The 20,626-nt window shown below is 39.8% G+C and overlaps 2 protein-coding genes across 5 annotated transcripts in view; one reads left to right on the plus strand and one right to left on the minus strand.

The window, feature by feature from the left end:
* Positions 1-14: 14 nt before the first annotated feature.
* Positions 15-18,732, plus strand: ALDH6A1 (aldehyde dehydrogenase 6 family member A1). Of its 3 annotated transcripts, XM_073242138.1 has the most exons (13): positions 15-171; positions 5,997-6,056; positions 7,070-7,144; positions 7,322-7,483; positions 7,706-7,784; positions 8,201-8,503; positions 9,753-9,874; positions 11,966-12,155; positions 12,360-12,541; positions 13,891-14,070; positions 14,175-14,229; positions 14,336-14,434; positions 16,768-18,732. In XM_073242138.1, the coding sequence occupies exons 1-13, from the start codon at positions 136-138 to the stop codon at positions 16,923-16,925; spliced, it is 1,701 nt and encodes a 566-aa protein (XP_073098239.1). In that variant the 5' UTR covers positions 15-135; the 3' UTR covers positions 16,926-18,732. The 3 variants fall into 3 exon arrangements, with proteins under 3 accessions (XP_073098239.1, XP_017497985.1, XP_017497986.1); XM_017642496.3 differs by lacking the exon at positions 14,175-14,229; XM_017642497.3 differs by lacking the exons at positions 14,175-14,229; positions 14,336-14,434.
* The window catches only part of BBOF1 (basal body orientation factor 1), a 56,717-nt gene continuing 50,325 nt past the window's right edge, over positions 14,235-20,626 (minus strand). For both annotated transcript variants that reach the window (XM_073242140.1, XM_073242141.1), the window contains one exon: positions 14,235-14,570. In XM_073242140.1, the coding sequence (XP_073098241.1) occupies positions 14,559-14,570 (12 nt within the window). In that variant the 3' untranslated portion in view covers positions 14,235-14,558. The remainder of the gene's footprint in view (positions 14,571-20,626) is intronic.

Genomic DNA, 20,626 nt, shown 5'->3' on the forward strand with positions numbered 1-20,626 from the left:
GGTGTTTGGACATGTAATTGGCTAGGGGGAATGGCTCTCTCCAACACGTTGGAGAGGCAAGGCCAGGCCGCGGTAGTGCTCCTGGGGAATCACTCTCTGTAGGGGCTCTCAGAGGAGAAGAGGCGGCAGAGAACCATGGCGGTGGCGGCAGTGCGGATCCGGATCCTGCAGGCGAGTGAGGGTGGCGCCGAGGGATAGCGAAGCTAGGAGCTGGGTCTTTTCCGGCCACTCTCTGAGCCAACCCCTTTTTTGGCCGACCCTCCTGTTTGCCCTGGACTCGTGCGGCCCTATCACCCTCTCTCCGTATCTGCCCTCCTTGGATTCCGCCCTGGACTATCTCCGCTGGATTCCCGCCCTTCTAAGTTCTGAACCTCCTCTTTTCTGGCCCTGGCCCACTGTCCTCTTCCAGCCCTGTCCTATCCTTACTGTCACTGCCTTGCCATCCCCTCTCCGGCCGCCCGCCGGCTTTCCCTTTCCCCTCTGCTCCAGACAAATCCCTTCCCCCCCGAAACCCCTCTTTCTGGTCACCTTTCTTAAAGCTCTTTCACCTGCGGGGAACTTTCGGATTGTTCCCTTCCCCTGCCCTACTTCACTGTCTGTACTTCGAGGCAAAGAAGGAGGCGGCACACGAGGAGCGAGGGTCAGTGACTGAACTTTGAATCTCCTTCTAGACGTGTACACTAGGTTTTACCTAAAAGCAACCATTTGCTGAGTTGTTTTCCAGCTATGGCTCTTTGTCTTTTCCACAGGCAGTCCCTTTTCGTGCCAAAACTTTAAGTTAAACTTTCTCTCAGCAAAGTTACAGTGTTCATGTTGGTTGTAAATAAGGACACACAGTTATGCTACTAGTACGTTCCAAGCACATGCAAGGGACTAAACATTTGTAAAACAACTGGTAGAAAATGGGAGCCAAAAAAGATAACAAGTGTTAAATTCCAAGTTCCTGCCGCACAGTTAGTTCTTAGTGTGCCAACACACCCTCAACTGGGAGATGGGATCCTCTCTAAAGCCAGCACAAGGAGAGGTGGGAGCGCTGCAGGAGCTGCATGCCTAACGCTGTGATTCCAACTCTGTTCATAGCCTGTCCCCTGTTGTTCACAGCCTGGCAAGGACTTAGAATATGAGGCAAGATTTATTGCAGGTAACATTTCTCCAGCTTGCAAGAAACAACATAGCCTCTCTCACTCAACATATCCAACCTAGAAACTTACTTCTTCCTCTATATTGCTGGATTTTCAGATAATATTAGTATTTATCAGGCTTCAGTGAGTTCCACTGCAGGAGCTTATGCATTTTTAAGATTCTTAGAGTCAGCAAAGGTCTGTGTTTGAATATGCTATTTAATGAGTTTGGAGGGTGGTTTGGAAGGGCTTGTCAGATGGGCCAGCTTCCCTCATGTGTTTTTTGCTGTGATGCTAGTTCTGTCTTTCTAGTATCTTTTTAAATACACAAACTTTCCACCCTATATTTTCCATTATACCAACTTCTCTTTGAAGCCTATTACTGAAATTGATTTTTTTCCTTTGCCTCCCTGCCATCACAATTAGTCACTGAAAACCTTAAGAAGATACTTTGTCCTTTGAATCAAAAAGAAGAATCTCCCTTTCCATGTACTTTAATTTGGAAAGAGACAATATTTTCTGATTCATTTGAGGAAACTTCTGAAGTTGACCTGGAAAACCCAGAAATAGTATTAGCCAACTAGGAGTTACTGTAACATGGAACTTCAATAAAAAGTAGTCTAGATTCTGGAAGTTTTAGAGAACTATTAAAAGGATCTGTAAAGGAGAGAGTTTATATTTTCAGTAATTTTAAATATTCAGCTTATCTTCTCTATTGTGGTGGCTAGTGAAACTTACCTAGAACTGATTCTTATGTAATTATCACTCTCATTCAGACATAAGAAAACCAGTCTTAAGGAGACCCAGTGACATGCCTCAGTGATGTGGTTTAAACACCATAGGCCTCACAATCACACCTGGATTCTGTCCCAGCTCCACCACTTCTAGTTTTAAGAATACTTGTGAAGATTAGAATTAATGAGTATAATGAAATATATTACCTGACACTTAAGGTCATCCAAGGTCTCCCAACTAGCAACTTCTGGGGCTGAGAATTCAAGACTTAAGTCTTGGCATTTCTTTGTGTCAGGCATGATCCCAGGTTTTGGGAAAGGAGAGGTAAGTAAAGTACTCACTGAAGCTCCCTTATTGTAATGCAATGATAAGTGCTTACAGTAGGAGCTCAAAGGGTACTGCGTTCCTTGCCCCTTCATGCTCCCTCTAGTACCATAGAGGACTGCAGGAACAGAGGGAAAGAACCTCAGACTCAACTGTGCAATGCAGGAAATGTTTCCAAAAGGAGTTGGCTCTGGTCAACCGAGTCTTACAAGATGAGCAGGTCTTTAGCCAAGGGAAGAAGAAAGTTTGTGGTAAAGGAAATAGCAAGAATTGAAATAAACATTAGAGAGCAAGAAGTTTTGTATGCCTGGACATAGAATAGTTTCTTTGGCAATGGAGCTAATGAATGTTTCTTGGGAAGTGAAGAAAAGATAGGAGGTCTAACCTGTCAAAAATTATATGATAATGTTTTATCAGATATTGTTAAGAGTGCCTTCTATGCCCTCTTAACAATGGGGAGGCTGTGTACAAGTGAAAAAATAAAACTAAGACCTAGAATGCTCAAGTTGGCTGATCCATGCATTTTCTGCCCTATAAGAGAGTACATGAAACAAAATTAATATCAAATAATTGCTTAGGAGTTCTCATTCTTTCATTCTGCAAAATATTACCAAGTGCTTACTCTATTCCAGGAATGGTGTTTAGGGCTGAGGACACAACTGTCTAGTGATTTAAGGGGAGAGAGACTTAACAATTAAGCAAACTATTATTTCATAATGTCATAAGAGAAAATGAGGAATTCAGGTATTTTATGAACTCCATAGTGAAGTACTTAGCCTAGACCTTACAACTTTGCTCCTTCTCTTCTCACTCTCAAGAGTTAACCTTGTTTTTCCTGTTTCAGAGGAAACAGAAACCATCAGATGAGAACTCCCTCAACGTTCTACCAGCAAACCTGCAAAACTGACTGGTCTCATCCAAAGTGATGGCTAAGTGGGGAGCTAAGTAATAGGAGTGAGCCAAGAAAATGGAATGAAACAGTTTCAGGCAAGAGGGTACAACACATGCAAGGGCGAAAAGAGCAACAAATCATGTTCCAAAGAGCTGGAGCATAGAGAGCAAGGAGGGAAGTGGCAAGCTATGAAACTGAAGAAGCAGACATTATATAGTGTCTTCTAAGCAATATAAAGATTAGTCTTTATGCCAAAGGCAGTGGAAAGCTGTTAGAAGGTTTTAAACAAGGGAGTGATCTGACCAGATTTGTGATTTAGAAAGGTCCTCTAGCTATGGGAAGGAAACCAGATTCAGAAGGTTTAAGATTGGAGGCCAGGAGTTCTGTTGGGAAACAGTTAATGAATTCTAGGTGAGAGTCAATGATGGTATAGACTGGGATGATGGCAGGACAGGTAGAGAAAAAAGTATATTCCAAAAACTTCTACTAAGATGGATTGTGAGGCCTTGTTTGATTCACTGTGGAGAGAGAGGGAAGAGTTGGGGTGACATGAAGGTTTCTGCTTGGACAACTAGGGAATAGTGGCCCTGTTCACTGAAGGTGGGCTAGAAGAAGCAGAGCAGGTTGGTGGGAGGAGAGGAAGAGGGCCAACCCTTAAGGAACTTGAACGGTTAGCGGCCAGGTTGAAGAAGATGAGCCAGCAAAGAATGCAGAGAAGTGACATAAGAGATATACCAGGGCATCACAGAAGACAAAAAGGTGTGAAAAGGTCAAGTACAAGGAGGACTGAGAAGAGTCCATGGGATGTAGGAAATCCCTGTCGTTTGGTCATGAACGCTGGAGGGGGTTGAACAGTTAGTAGGAAATGAGGAAATAAAGGTAATTAGTTTTGAGAATCTTTGCTATTGGATGGAGAAGGATTTAAGTTAAAAGAAAGGATAATCCATGGAAGCAGCTGGGGCAGCAGGCAAGGTTGGCTTCAGAGTACAGGTGCAGAGATTAGCCTTAGATCGGAGGAAAGACACATCTTCGGTCAGTCCACAGATATTGATTGTGCACCTCTGTCTCCCAGTCACAAAGCTTGCTAGGTACCTCCTCCATCATAAGAGGAAGGGAGGAAGAAAGGGTGGGTATGTGTCAGTTTTGTATATTTGCTAGTAGGAAGTTAAGGAAGTTCTCATCTGATGATTTCTGTTTCCTCTGAAGTAGGAGAAACAAGGTCAGCTCCTGAAAGTGAGAAGGGAAGCAGCAGAGTGGGAAGTTTTAAGAGAATTGGTAGGTTTTGAAATAGCAAGGAGAACAAAAAGGATTTATAATAATAATTTTTAACAAGCACCAACTACTTGCTAGCTATTTTTAAAATATGAACAAAATTGATGACAATAATTCTGTAAAGTAGGTGAACAAGACTAATGCAGCGCCAATCCTCATAGAATTTAGTCGTTTAGGTAATAGACAAGGGCCCAGGCAGTTACGACACAGATAAACTGATAGCGGAAGTACTGACTGCTGTGGGAGTACAAAAAGGGGACATCTGCCTTGTCTGGGCAGGGAGGGCAGTGAGCTTTCCAGTGGATCCTTCATTTTTTCAGTAGGTATTTACTGAACACTTACATATATCAAGTACTCTTAGTATTGGGAACATGGCAATAAATAAGACACAGTGGGCTCCAGGGAGAGTGTTGATGGTTTGAGATAGCTTTTGTGGGAACAGGAGAGGAAGCCAACTAGGCATTTGGAAGGATCAGCACTGTTTCCTCTGGACAGTGCTGCAGGATCACAAACAAATTCTTGCACTTCATGCAGCCCTAAACCCTTTGGTTACCATGTCTTCAGACAAGATAATAAATTATTAGATGACAGCTTTCTTGTATATCCCAGCCCCTAGGTTTCAGTGTGCTCACTTTAATTAGGCTTGAATATTTCTTAAATCTACTTCCATAGCACACATACAAGCTATGTTTTATAGAGAATTATTTTATTGTGACTGACCCCTGCATTTCCTGACTATACCCTATTAAGTATTACCCATACAACACATTCTTTTTCTAAAGTACGTATGGTACTTTTTAAACAGCTGTATTGAAATAAAATTGATATAAACTGAACATATTTAAAGTGTACAATTTGATAAGTTTTCATATTTGTGTATATCTGTGAAAACATCATCACAATCAAGGTAATGAACATTTCCGTCATCCCAAAAAGTTTCCCTTAACCCTCCTTTTCTTCATTCCTGATTATCCTCAGGCAATCACTGATCTGCTTATTGACACTAGACTAGTTTGCATTTTCTAGTTTTATATAAATGGATCATACAGTGTACACTCTTTATGTCTGACTTCTTTGATTCAGTATAATTACAGTTTTCCATATTATTATCTGTATTGATAGGTCATTACTTTTTTTTGCTGAGTTGTTTCCTTATTCACCCATCCCGTGGTGGATATTGGGTTGTTTCTAACTTTTGGACTATTAGAAATAAAGTTTCTATGAACATCTGTGTTGAACTATTTGTGTGAGCATATCATACTTACATTTGACACTTCTATCTATCTTATATTCAACACCCATTGTGTTAAATATTATGCTAAGTGTTTTCATATTGTTAGGTTTATGGTGATTATATTTTCCAGGCCAAAAGTTGGGAAAATAGAGTCTAATAAAAAACATTTTTTAAATAAGGACTGTCCTGGAATTAAGGATGTGATCATTATGGTTTATTGTTTTCTCATACTTTGCTGTGTCTAATAGTCTTGTATGTTTTTCCTTTAAAGACTATATGACCCTTAAGGGCAAATACTAAGTCTTTTCTCATGTATTCACAGTAACTAGGATAATGTTAAGCATATAGTAGCCATTTGATAAGTTTTTAATAATTTTCTGCCTTCATTTTTCAAAATAATCATTCTTTTACCCCACAGGTCTCTTCCAAGGTGAGCTCCACCTGGTGTCCAGCTTCCTCATTCTCTTCTTCCTCAGTGGTGAGTTTCTTTGGCCCTAAAGGTTGACTTGTGCAAAGGAATCCAGTCTACTTTTTGGATATTCCCATTTGTTTTTACCTAATTGTGATCAGAGTATATGTGAAATTTTCTCCTAGTTTTTTTAATCTAATATTGTGTCTGTTGTAAGCATTATCAGTATTGCAAGGTAGTCTTTTTAGTTGTGATTTTTAATGACTGCATAACATTCCATCAAGTAATATAGCCTGAATTAACTAATAATTACCCCATATGATGCTTATGTTGATTCAACTTTTCAATTTTATAAAACAAATATTTATGTATATAGTGTTTTCCTTCTTTTTGGTTATTCCCCTTCTGAAATAAGATGACTGTGTCAAAAGATACAAATATTTTCATGGCTTTTAGAGGTTTTATTGACCCTGCTAGATAGTTGTCTTCTTCTTAACAACCTTTAGAATTGTTTTTATAAACATTCTATCAGCCATTTGCAGTACCTGAAGAATTGGTGCTCAAAATTCTTTCTATAAGAAGGATGCACATACCATAATACAGTAGTCCTTCACCATTTTTGATCCACAGACGCCTTTGAAAATTTAATAAAAGCAAGCTACTTCTCAGAAAAACTGTAAATAGGTACAAATATTTCTTTAAAAATCCTTGTTCATTAAGGTAATACATGCTCATGGTAGTGTGACAGAAAGTCAGCTGGGCCAGCAAGTCATAATAGCCAATCTTTATAAACCAGACTGCTGCTTGTTTAGTATAAGTGTCACAGTGACATGTTTACTCATGGAGTTTCGCTGTGTGATTAGCAGGGAATTTCCCATTCTCAGAGAGATCACAGTATTGAGAAGCTCTGCGACATCTTAATAAATGCTATACATAAGCATACTGTGTATCTCTTTCTCAATGGTGACATTTGCATAGAGCAGAACACTCAATTATCAGCCTGAATTCTTTCCTCTTTGTGAAAGAAGAAGAGAGAAGTAAAGCAATTAATACAAAGTTTGTGTTCCCCCTTCCTTCCCCAGCCAACTGTAAAGCTCTTCATTGATGGGGAATTTGTTGAATCCAAAAGTGAGAAATGGATCGACATCCACAACCCAGTAAGTGAGCCTGCTTTGGATCTTAAACTGACTAGCCTAGAATCCTGGGAACATGGTAGGAAAGTGGGGACCTGGCTGTCTTTTGTGAAGCACATAATACTGCCTCTGCGACTATAGATGAAAAATGGAGAAGGTGAGGCAGGGAGCAAAGAACAATGTGCTCCTTTTTCCCATCAGGCCACCAATGAGGTCATTGGTCGGGTTCCTCAGGCCACCAAGGCTGAAATGTATGCAGCCGTTGCTTCCTGCAAACGTGCTTTTCCCATCTGGGCAGACACTTCAGTATTAAGCCGCCAGCAGGTCCTGCTCCGCTATCAACAACTCATTAAAGAAAACTTGGTAAGAAATCTGAATGGTATCATTTTCTAAGCTGTTGATATCTAAATCTGAATAGTGTCATTCACAGAAGCCTTTTTAGCTGCCTTCCCTAATCTGTAATCCAGAGAGACAGATCATGGTTCTCTCCATAGTACTTCTTCCCCAGTTTTGTTCTTTCTTGGCTACCTAAGAACTAAAAGAGGTACATCCTTGCATTGGTTTCCATTTGTGTTTGCTCTCTAGAAAGAAATTGCCAGGTTGATCACCCTGGAACAAGGGAAGACCCTAGCAGATGCCGAAGGAGATGTATTTCGAGGCCTTCGTAAGCTGGGAGACCCTCATGGGGAGTTCAAGGGCCCTGGGAAGGAGCAAAGGAAGAGATGGGAGGCAAAGTTCTGAGAACAGGAGGTTACTTCTTCCTTTATACAGATTTTGCTATCCAATGTTAATTTTTTTTTAATACTATGGGCAATGGCAGTACTTACTTCTCAGGTGTCATGAGATTGGTTTACTTCACTATTTTATTTGAATGCCCTTCCAGTAGGCATATGCATTTCACGTTTTCCCATTCAGAGAATCTGATTTTGTACAACCCCTTCACTGGAAGGTCAAGTCAGTGTTTCTTCCCTCTGTTTTTGGCCTGAGCCACTCCCTGTCCTCAGGGCTGACTAGAGCATGACAAAGCTTAAGTATTGCCATGTGGAAAGCTGGTAGCCTGACTAGTCTTTTGTGTTCCAGAGGTGGTCGAGCATGCCTGCAGTGTGACATCCCTCATACTGGGAGAGACCATGCCATCCATCACCAAGGACATGGACCTTTTCTCCTACCGTTTGCCTCTGGGGGTGTGTGCAGGCATTGCTCCATTCAATTTTCCTGCCATGATCCCCCTTTGGATGTTTCCCATGGCCATGGTGTGTGGAAATACCTTCCTAATGAAGCCATCAGAGCGAGTCCCTGGAGCCACTATGCTTCTTGCGAAGTTGCTCCAAGACTCTGGTGCCCCTGATGGAACACTGAACATCATTCATGGACAACATGAAGGTAACTGCCCTTCTGTACATGGCACTTAATCTGGCTGCCAAAAAAATCGAAAATCTTGAGGGGTGATGGGGTGTTTTAAGATAAGGAACCTAGGGAGGAAGGGATTGACTAATAGTAACCTTCATGTTTGAAGGTAAGCTTGTTGACTGTATTGTCATCATGGTGTACAGAGGAACTGGGTGGGGAGTAGCAGTGCTCCTTGCCCTGCAGCACACTGTGGGACAAAGAAATAGGGACTGGGGCAAGACACAGATAAGATTAAAGGGAAAGTGTTAGTTTCAAAATTGAGAGGATTTATGAGGATATTTAGCTCAGAGAATTTATAGACCTCAGAGATACTGAAGACCTTCTAATTTAAATAATAATAGCTAACACTTAAAAAGCACTTCTGTGTTTCAGGCACTGTTCCTAGTGCCTTTCATATATTATCTCATTTAATATTTACAATATGTCATTGAGGTAGATACTATTGTTTATTTTTTAAATAAGAAAATGGAGGCATAATGCAATTAAGTAATATGCCCGAAGTCTCACTGCTAGAAACTATCAAAGCCCAGGAAGGCTGCCCTGGTTTTTACTTTTAAATGCTATGCTACATTGCCTCTCACATGAAGGCACAATAGTAACTCACAGTGCCAGTATATGGTTACAGTTGAGGAACTATCATATTCTTAAAGGACAAAAGGAAGAGTTGAGTATTGAAAGGCTATTATTTTGGAGGAAAATAGGAGTTGGGGCCTTCCAAGTTAGATTAGAAGTAAAAAAGCAAATGAGAAAATAAGGAAGGGGAAGAGGTTAAACATAATTTATACTTTAAAGAACAAGGAAAGAGAGAACTTCAAAATAGGGAATCCAAGGTAGAAAAACAAAAGTATGATACCATGTGATCTCACTTATTTGTGGAATAGAAAAACAAAGTAAAACAGAAGGAACAAAACAGCAATAACTCATAGATACTGAGAAGTAACTAGCAGTTACCATGGGGGAGGTGTTAGGGTGGGTGGGTGGGGAGGGGGATAAAGAGGCACAAAAATTCTCTATCATAATATAAGTTGGTCATGGGGATGGTAGTATAGCACTGTTGACCCACTTTGTCTGTTTGAAACCAATGTAAGATTGTGTATCAATGATACTTAAATTTAAAAGTATGAAAACTTCTCATTCATAGTAGTGGGAAAAGGGGAGGTTTGCCATGTTGAAAAGCCCATAGCTTGTTCCTTCGTGGTGATCATTCATTTTCTTCTTAAAGCTGTAAACTTCATTTGTGATCATCCGGATATCAAAGCAATCAGCTTTGTGGGATCTAACCAGGCAGGAGAGTACATCTTCGAAAGAGGGTCAAGACATGGCAAGAGAGTTCAAGCCAACATGGTGACTTCTTATTCCTTTTCCCCCCAAGTTCTGCTGTATGTATTGAAATAGCCTACAAAGAGCCCTTCAGCTGGCCAATATGTCTTATTTCCATTTCATCCTGAATGTCCTCCTTTTAACCATGAACCTTGTGATGAGTTTTATTCTAAGTCACTTACATTACCTTTTGCCTTACAAAACTAATCTGGGTAACAAAAGACAAATTTCTCCCTAGGAGTGTTACTCAAATTCTTTGGGCTTTAGCAGTAACAGCTGAATTATGGTTCCAGCCCTTTTTTTTCCTTGTATCATGCTTTTCTAGCCTTTTGTCCTTCCTTCTTTTAAGGCATGTCCTAACTACGAGATATCTTCCCTAAGTGTCCAGGCTATCCAAAGCATTGGAAAGAGCCAGTTATCCCTGTATGTGAGTGTGGTGTACTTGGTTGCATAGTTTTGCTGTTCTCTTTCTAGCTCCTTGCCAAATAATTAGCAATTCTGTGGTGCTAAAATATAAAGTCCGGTTTTTACTTTCTTCCCTTTGGCTGATGTTGCAGAAAGGATAACCATCTATGCACAGGCTTGAGAACTGTTCATGATATGCCCACTTTTTTTCATGGCTGAATGTTTTAGCCAATTTGACCTTAGCCTCTCCAGTTTACTACATATTTATTGAATGTATTCTGTGTCTAAGCAGTATACCATGTGTAATGGCATAAAATTAAGTAGCAGACATGGCATCTATCAATGCAGTCAACTATAATTATATAGTATCCCCTCTTAATCTGGGGTGGTTGTGTTCTAAGACCCCCCCCAGTAGATGCCTGAAACTGGATAGTACTGAACCCTGTTATATGTAAATATGTTTTTTTCTATACATTCAGACCTATGATAAAGTTTAATTTATAAATTAGACATAGTAAGAGATTAATAACTATAATAAAATAGAATTATAAAAATACACTGTAATGAAAGCTGTGTGAATGTGGTTCCCTCTCCCCCTTAAAGTATCATACTGTACTCACCCTTCTTGTAAGGATGTAAGATGATAAAATTTGTACCTTATGAGATGAGGTGAGATGAATGACACAGGCATTGTGACTTGGTGTTAGGCTACTATTGACTTTCTGACAACAGTACATTAGGAGGAGGATCATCTGCTTTTGGACTGTGTTTGTGGGTAACTGAAACCACAGAAAGTGAAACTGTGGATGAGGGGGAACTCCTGTATCTGTAAACAGTTGTGTGGAAGTGACTATAAGTTATCCTACATTGAAAATAAATTTATGAGTCAGTGTATCTGAAGCAAGCCAGTTTGGGGAACCTCATTCCAGAAATTGGGTGTCAGGAGGGCTACCTCCTATTATGCCTTTCGGCTAGCTACTGGCATTATTACTAGCAGCTTTTCCTGTAACAGGAAGCCCCAGCAGACAACAGATTTCTTCCTATGTAACTTAAGAAAGAGAAGGGAGATCTCCTTGGTTCCTGGATGCAATATTTATAGCCTGTCAGTTTGACTGAATGTGACTGGGGCTTTTTCATCTTCCTTTTTTTTTTTTGGTAATGATTTTGATCTAAGTAAACACATATTGGCTTATCAGCTGAGACAGTGGAAAAAACAGTAACCTGGAGATTTGCTCCATGTTACCAAGACTTTAGCAGTACCAAAATAACTGATAGAATCTGGACCTGAAAACCACCTTTTGAATAAGCCCACCCACCATCTCAGAGAGACCTAGGTGTCATCTTACTTAGGCTTCAAGCATCCTCCAGAGGACACGTCAGCAAGCCACAAGCCCACTTTTCCTGACCCCTCCCCTCAAAGAGCCCACCAGAAACCCTGGCCATGAAAAGCCTCTTGACCTGTTAGAGACCCTCTTTTTCCTTTGTTCTGCTGGCCAGGACAGAGGGGTCCCTCTCAGGTTTAGCAATAAATCTGCTTGGACTGTTGAGTTCGCATCCCCTCTCTTCTTTCAATAATAAATCTATCCTCAAAGCTATAAAAGATAAATTCTGTAGTTCTCCTTAAATTCTCATTTGAAATCTCAGATTCTTTGCTTAATTTCTTAGCCTAATTACATTTTGCCAAAGATTTCTTGTACTTTATTTCCTTAGGGAGCCAAGAACCATGGGGTAGTCATGCCAGATGCCAATAAGGAAAATACCCTGAACCAGCTGGTTGGGGCAGCATTTGGAGCTGCTGGTCAGCGCTGCATGGCTCTTTCAACAGCAATTCTTGTGGGAGAAGCTAAGAAGTGGCTGCCAGAGCTGGTGGAGCGGGCCAAAAACCTGAGAGTCAATGCAGGTAAACTTATCTGCCTTGTTCCTCTAGACTTGGCATCTATGACACTAAGCTCTAGGTTTCAGCCTTGGCCTTGGCCAATAGGAGTAATCACATCTATTCTTAACATTGCCTCTTTATACTTTACTTGTCATTTGGATTAATCTTTCGTTAACAATCGCAATTTATGTTAACAAAAACCCTAAATACTTATGTATTGTTTTACAGGAGACCAGCCTGGAGCTGATCTTGGTCCTCTAATCAGCCCCCAGGCAAAAGAAAGAGTCTGTAATCTGATTGATAGTGGAACAAAAGAGGGAGCTTCAGTCCTTCTTGATGGTCGAAAAATTAAAGTCAAAGGCTATGAAAATGGCAACTTTGTTGGACCAACCATCATCTCAAATGTCAAGGTGAACAACTCTGGATTCTTTGCTTCAAGCGACGTAGAGGCTATGGAATCTCATCCCTCCAATTTATAAATGAAGACCTTTAACAACTAGAGATCTTATCTCATGCCAGGATTACTCACTTATTTTATCCAGAGTCTGAGTGAGCTTCCCTTCCTGATACCTACCTCTCTGCTATAGGGGTGGTTGGCAAATTTCCACAAAGGGAAATATTTTCAGCTTTGCAGGGATAGATATATGGTCTCTGTCACAACTATTCAACTAAACTGACATTTTAGTGTCAAAGCAGCCATTAACATTGTATGGCTGTGTTCCAGTAAAACTTTATGGACAATGGAATTTTTATTTTCAAGTAATTTTACACATCGTGATTGATTTTTTTTTTTTTTTAGCCACTTATATAGAATCCATTTTTAGCTTGCGGACTGTACAAAAACAGGCAGCAAGCCACATTCAGCTCACATGTATTTTGCCAACCCCTATCTTCTACTTGTTTCTTATTTAATGTTAATTTTTTTCCTATTCTGGCTGCCTAGCTTATACTATTGCAGTGTCTTCATCAACATATCAACCAATATTTATTACTTACTATGTGCCCAAAATTTACCTCCCTCTTCACCAGTGACAAAAGAAAAAGACTTGATCTGTCAATTTGTATTTATCAAAACTTTGCAAGTCTCTCAGCTAAAACTGATGATTAAATTGAAGTTAGGAGGCTTTTTTTGAAATACATATATCCCCACTAATCCTCCAGTAATCCTGAATAATCAAGAGTTGAATGTCAGTATAGTAGAAACTATGAAATCTCTTACCACAGAACAGAGGAAAAATTCACTTATCAGCAACAAATGGTAGCTAACTAGCTACCGTGTTGAAGGATGATTTGAATGTTTAATGTGACCTGATACCGAAATATAAGTATATAGACACATTTGGAAGGCAAAGGAGTGAATGAGAATGAATTGTTTATGTTACAGAAAACTTAGCACAGGTTTTCTTTAAATGGAGAAACTCTCATGTTGCATTTTTTATATGTGCTTTATAAAAAATGAATTTTCATGTAACTTCAGTAGCATAACAACTGTATAAACAAATTATACAGATATAAAAAAGGAAGCTAGTGATAGGTCATGGGACCTAAAAATACAGTGCTTAAAAGAAAGGAGTCTGGGCATAGTTAATAGGAATTCCAAATTGTTTATATGATAGCTTGGAAGATGTAACACAGCAAGAAAGGACTTGAAATGAAAAGAGATTACTAACATGAAAGCTATCCATGTAAACAGTGGGTATTAAAGTACCAAATAAACATAAAATATTGACTTCTTTTCTGAATGCATCACTCCTGGCAGCCAAATATGACCTGTTACAAAGAAGAGATTTTTGGCCCAGTTCTTGTGGTTCTGGAGGCAGACACTTTGGATGAAGCCATCAAGATTGTAAATAACAACCCATATGGAAACGGAACTGCCATTTTCACCACCAATGGAGCCACTGCTCGGAAATATTCCCACCTGGTGGATATTGGGCAGGTTTGTGAACTAAATTTCTAGGAGATTCTTGCAGCCATTTACTGTCTCCTGTTTAAGGGGAGATAGTAAACAGGATCTGTCACTACCCCTCTGGTCTCCCACAGTGCCCCATTTCTTGCTCAGGAATCAAAGTTCATAGGATGGAGGATGAGATGGAAGGTAGATATTTAAAATTGGTTTATCTGATGCCAAACATTTGTGCTTCTAAATGGAGAGTTCCTTTGAGTCCTTTCTTATTAGTTGACGTGGATTTGTTCTGCTTTAGGTGGGGGTGAATGTCCCCATTCCAGTGCCTTTGCCAATGTTCTCATTCACCGGCTCTCGATCTTCCTTCAGGGGAGACACCAACTTCTATGGCAAACAGGTAACTTAAGTTTAAAAGTTTTTTCTTCTAAGAAACTTTGTTGAACATATTCAGGAACAAGGATTCTGCAAGGAATGGCCTGCCAGCAGCTTCTGCAGGGTCACATATTGTTCAGCAGTGCTTGTCAGTACGTCCCCTAGGAAAGATTTAAAAGGTGATAAAAATTTACAAAGCTCCTTCTTTCTGAATAACTCAAAGCAACATAGTTTTGAGGGAAGAGCATGAGGAAGTCTAAGCCTTTGGTTGTGCCCTTTCCTCTGCCTATTTACCTCTTCCTGACTACTCCCTTTCATCTAAATCTTAATCGTCTCTCATGTCCTAGTTGACATCATGGACTCCTCCAGTAAATCACCTCTGACCATCACCCCCTTCTTATCCAAGCTGGGTATGCCCTCAAGCTCCCACTGCACATATTTCTCCTGTAATAGTTTCTCACTTACAGGAAATTTTTTTGAGCACCTTCTTGTATCAAACCCTTGTACTTCTAGGCACTATAAATATAGCACTCAACAAGAAAAATAAAGCAGATGTGGAACCAAATGCCTGAGTTCAAATCCAGCTTGGCTAGTTGTTAACTGTGTGATCTTAAGGAATACCCTCTCTCTGTCTCAAATTTCTTATCTGTAAAATGAAGATAATAATAATAGTATCTATATTTCATAAGGGTAGGAGGATTAGATTGCCACTATTACTACATCCTTCATCAGGAGGTGTATGTCCTAAGGCAGGAATAGGTCTGGCATGTTCAAACAGCAGAAACTGGCTGGAGCACAGTGAGTGAATGAGGAGGAATGTGGTAAGAGATGAAATTAGGAGGTAAGCGTAGGCAAGTCATGTAGGGCTCTTTAAGCCAAGCTAAGATGCCCTCATTACATTGTAATTACTATTCTACTTATCTGTAGTACCTGGCACAGAGCCTGAATATGTATTGAACAAATATACTAATTGAAGTTCTTTGTCATTCCATAAAAATAGACATTTGGAAGCTTCAGGAATAAATTGCATGTTTTCTATACCAGTCTTCCTTTTATAAGTTAATAAAAAATTAACAGTAGGATTGCATAGCAGAATATGAATAGCCAAGTGGTTGTGAAAACACTTTGGTTATTTGAAGGCTAGTTATCCAATTTATGCATCAGTCACACCTTTTGCAAAATTTACTAGTTTGCTGCCATTAAAAATTTCTTTCAAGAGAAGCAGAATAAAACTATTACTTAAAGTAGTTTTGGGGTTTTTGTTTCTTTTGTCCTTTTTTCTTCCATCTTGATTTAATTACTCTAAATCTGGTAAGTGAGGCTTCTTGGAGGAAAAGACACCTCATACACAGTTGGAAGTCTTACTTAGGTAATCAAATTGCTATTTTGCAAGAAGACATAAAAGTATCATTCTTAAATAATAAAATGTAAATTTTAGTTGTATCTACATTGAAAGTATGTAATAATCTCTAAAGTTGTTTTCAATATATTAAAATGGCCCAAATTTTGTCAATTCTAGAAGAGTATTGTAATCAATCTAGTGTTTTTTTTTCTAACAATATCTTTCTAGCTTGCTAGTAATTTTGTAAATATTAGATCTGCACAGTCTATTCTCTTTTGCTCAAGTCTATTCTTATAAAATAAATTATGTATATATAAAGCCTTAAATATGCCCAATTTTTTTGGCTCACATGTTACAGCTGATTTAGAAGTGAATGTGTATAATACCAGAAATTTTACTTTACATTTGTAAGGTATGTGGATTTTCCTATTTCAGTATAGAGCTGTTTATCACTGACAATTGTCAGAAATGGCCTAGTATATATATTTCATTCCTTCATTCCTTTTTCTTCATGGGAAGGAGAGAAAAAGTAACAGTTATTGAATAGCAGTTACTTTGTTGGGATGTTCTGATGTCATTTCATTTTCCTCTCACAGCATTGCTATGAAGTGGACATTAGGTCACAGATAAGGTCCAAGGTTAAATGGCAGTCAGTAAGGAATAGAGGCAGGATTTGAGCCATGTCCTAAGATCTCAGAGCACATAATATTCAGCTCTAGGAACAGAATGCCCTCCTTGCAAGTTTAACAGATTACATTGTTGCTTTTTTTCCATTTAGATCCTCTTGACTAAATTCAGCATAATGAATGCTAAGGTTTGACCACTTATTGTGTGCCAGGTATTATGCTAAATGTTTTTTTACATAGATCTCATGAACAGTATATTGGATTTGGGTGTACCTATTCCTCAAGTAGGAATACAAGTAGCATTTCACAGTACCTCCTTCAGAGGAACCATGAAATGCCTAGGAATATATGCTAACTTACTCTCTTTTTTTCCCCTTTTGTTCTCTTTAGGGCATCCAATTCTACACTCAGCTAAAGACCATCACGTCTCAGTGGAAAGAAGAAGATGCTACTCTTTCCTCACCTGCTGTAGTCATGCCTACCATGGGCCGTTAGAAACAAGTTTGTTTCAGACTCAGTCCATCTGGAGTAATACCTGTTATTCTTGAGCAACTTCATTTGCCAAATTTGCTCAGATCAGATCCCTGGGATTGGAATACCTTTTAACTAAAGTCTTTCTCAGGACCACTGTCCCTGCATAGTTGCCATAGGGAGACTCCTAGTGTAACTCAGAAATCTGATTTTCACTTATTTTTCATACTTGTTTTTGAGGTAACTTGTAATTATGAAATGCTTATCTGGAATGAGAGCTCAGCCCTGTTTTCTATAAATTCTCTCATTTTCTGGTGATTTGAAGTAAAAGAAAATTAGTATATGTAAAGATGATCTTCTAGTAACTGGAAGAGGACTTTTTGGATGGGGAAATAGGACAGAAATAATTCACTATTTGGTTGATCCTCAAACACAGCCCTGCGTTAACAGCAGTGGGAGGACCCTTCTGCCAAGCTCTCCTGAGCCTCTTGTTTATCTCACACTACAGAAGATATAATCCATTTCCACTTATCCCAAAGTTGTGACAATTGCTTCTTTCTTTTCCACTGAATGCCACTTTGTCCTAGTGATTCATGACCACTAGATCCTGTCACTGTCACTGTTCCTGCTTCTTAAAATCACTTCTCAAGGTACCTCAGTATGCAATTGATAGGTCAACTTTTTGTTGTGTGTGCCAAGTGTTAAGTTTCAAGGCTTGCTTCAACAATCATTAAGGAATGCTTCAGCCATTAATTCAGATGCAAACGGCTTTTTTTTTTCAAACTATTGCAAAGTTATTTTAGGCCTAGAAATCAAGGGGTGTTCCAGCCATGAAAATGGGCAAGACTTTGCCTCAAGCAACTCTACCCTGATATTACTTGCTGAATTTCCTCTTGCCTGTATTTCTTAATAGTGATACTTTTTAATGAAAGAATCCTTAATGTAGAGTAATTGATTAGGGCCTAAGAAACTTCAAAGCTTTTCATGATGTGAAGTAGTAAAAACAAAATGCTTTGACAGATTCTTCTGCTTCCATCAATTCAACTTTCTTTATTTCTTTGAGTCAGAACAGTAATTGATGTGCTAAAGAGCATAGTCTTTTTGCTCTACCATCGCAAGTGAATTTTCTTTTCTGATAAAGTTTTCTCCCAGTGAAGCAGAAGAGGACTGCTGACTCTGATAATCTCTGGTTCTCAAGCCAGATGACATGGGTCATTTATTTTTCTGCTTCTTCATTGGTCACTTGGATAACGCTAACCTACTCCATAGGGGTTATTCAGTGAATTAAGGATAGTGAAAACCTTGACAGTTTGTGGACTCTGGATTTGGGTTTATTACTACCACCTTTTCAATCACTTAAGGTGACTGGAACTTTAATAAAACCATTTATGACTCCACTGAGACCTTTTTTTTGCTTCCTAAAGGTGAGGCAATAGAAATGTATAATTTGATAATAGAATGCCCCATGCTTTGTCTATTATCACAGCTGGCAACTGATAGTGATATTTAATCCAATCTAACACCTATAGGCTGGGTTGAATAAAAGGTCATATTGTCTAAATTCCAAGTGGAATTAAATATAATCAAGAGATTCCTAAGTTTTTCTTACATTTAAGGGAAACCATTTTTTAAAAAAATACTGACTAATCAAAGTTGTGTTGCTTTAATTAGAATCGTCTCATTTGGCTAGCTTAATCAGAGAAGTTTCTTGTTAAGTGGGAAGAAATCTGTATAATTATGTTCATGCTATAGCAGTTAGAAAAAGTTCACTATTTTATTTTCTTTTTGCTCTGATGCGGCCTCGTTTGAAGATTCTCAGATTCTACATTGTACTTAATTGATTATGATAAACAGATTACAAATAAATAGCTCTTAAAAAGAAAACCTGGCTTTTCTGTATGGTGCCGTACTTCCCTATAATGCCTTTCTCCCTAGCTTGTAGTGACTCAGACTCCCACCCCTGTTCAAAGCCAAGAATTATATGGTCATTGTGTTTATTCTCACATAAAAGAGCACATGTTGAAGATTCAAGATGGAGGCATGCGACGTGAGATGGAGAACTCTTCCCCAAACCACATATAGTACAAAAATATAGTTAATACAACTAACCCTGGAACAGCAACAGGAGGGAAGGCTGCACCAGACTGCATACAGACCTCAGGAACAGCAGACCTCACGAAACAGGGTAACGTATGAAAGCCTTGATCTGGTGGGACCCAAGGCCTTCCCCTACCTCACCTCACCAGCAGGAAGAAGAGAAATGAAGTGGGGAGGGGGTGGAAGCCTAAGACTGCTGAACACCCAGCCCTGGAGGTCTGCTTTGGAACAAAGACATAACATTGTGTGGTGCTCTGGAGGTTGGTGGGGCTGGGGAGCTGGGACAGGTGGAGTGCTTGAGAGACTGAGATTCCGGCTGTTTGTGAAGGATGGGGATCCACATCCGGCCACTCTAGGATAAAGGGAAAGGCAGGTGGTCTGAGGCTTTCTAGCAGTGAGAGAGCTGCTGAAGGGGTGGGGTTTGCACAGAGCTTGCTGTGCAGGAGAAGGGATAGAGGGACAAGGTTGTCTGGGTGCGCTCTGCCCACTTGGAACTCTGAAGAGCCTCAGCCACTCCATCCCCCTGGCTGACTACTCAGCTCTGAGGCCTCCCACTGTGACATGCAGTATGCTGTGCATTCCTCCAGGCCTGCCGGAGTCACTGCCCTGGCATCAGGCCAGCCAGAGGAAGGCCCCGCCTACAACAGCTAGAGACGTCAAGCACAGAGGCTTACACCTGTGTGCTTGGCCCACTGGCTCTGACACTGGAGACAGGCACTGCGGCCAGGAATCAGGAAACAGATCTTTCCTCCCGCTAGAGACCAGTCCCACTCCCCTATGACCCCCAACTTCACTCTAGGGGCTGAGCAGCTCCAGAGCTTCTAGGCACAAGTGGGCACCTCATAGAAATATGAAACATCAAAAGAACATGGTTCAGACCAAAATCTCATAGACCCCAGAAAAAGGGCCAAATGAAACTGAACTCACCAATCTTCCTGAAAGAGAGTTCACAATAAAAATCATAAACATGCTCATGGAGGTACAAAAAAATATTCAAGAACTGAGGAAAGAATTTAAGATGGAGATTCAATCATTAAGAAATTCCATATCTGAAATGAAACATACATGGAAGGATTTAAAAGAAGGCTGGATATAGTAGAAGAGACAGTAAATGGAACAGGAATTAGAGAAGAGGAATACAAAGAAGCTGAGGCCCAGAGAGAAAAAAGGATCTCTAAGAGTGAAAGAATATTGAGAGAACTGTGTGACCAATCCAAATGGAACCTATTCACATTATAGAGGTACCAGAAGAAGAAGAGAGAAAAAAAGGGATAGAAAGTGTCATCAAGGAGGTAATTGCTGAAAACTTCCCCAATATGGTGAAGGAGATAGTCTCTCAAGCCATAGAGGTGTACAGATCTCCCAACACAAGGAACCCAAGGAAGACAGCATCAAGACATATAACAATTAAAATGGCAAAGATCAAGGATAAAGACAGACTTTTATAAGCAGCCAGAGAGAGAAAAAAAATCACATACAAAGGAAAACCCATCAGGCTATCATGAGATTTCTCAACAGAAACCTTACAGGCCAGAAGGGAGTGTCATGATATAGTTAATGCAATGAAGCAGAAGGGCCTTGAACCAAGAATACTCTACCTGGCAAGGTTATCATTTAAATTTGAAGGAGGGATGAAACAATTTTCAGAGAGGCAAAAGCTGAGAGAATTTGCCCCCCATAA

The sequence above is a fragment of the Manis javanica genome, chromosome 8, assembly GCF_040802235.1.
Source record: "Manis javanica isolate MJ-LG chromosome 8, MJ_LKY, whole genome shotgun sequence".
NCBI lineage: Eukaryota > Metazoa > Chordata > Mammalia > Pholidota > Manidae > Manis > Manis javanica.

What these genes read in the sequence shown, in the direction of transcription:
- ALDH6A1 (XM_073242138.1), top strand. Translation starts at nt 136, where the DNA reads ATGGCGGTGGCGGCAGTGCGGATCCGGATCCTGCAG. An exon ending in GGATCGACATCCACAACCCA is followed by an intron (nt 7,145 to 7,321) that starts GTAAGTGAGCCT and finishes TTTTCCCATCAG; the next exon opens with GCCACCAATGAGGTCATTGG. An exon ending in AGATGTATTTCGAGGCCTTC is followed by an intron (nt 7,785 to 8,200) that starts GTAAGCTGGGAG and finishes TTTGTGTTCCAG; the next exon opens with AGGTGGTCGAGCATGCCTGC.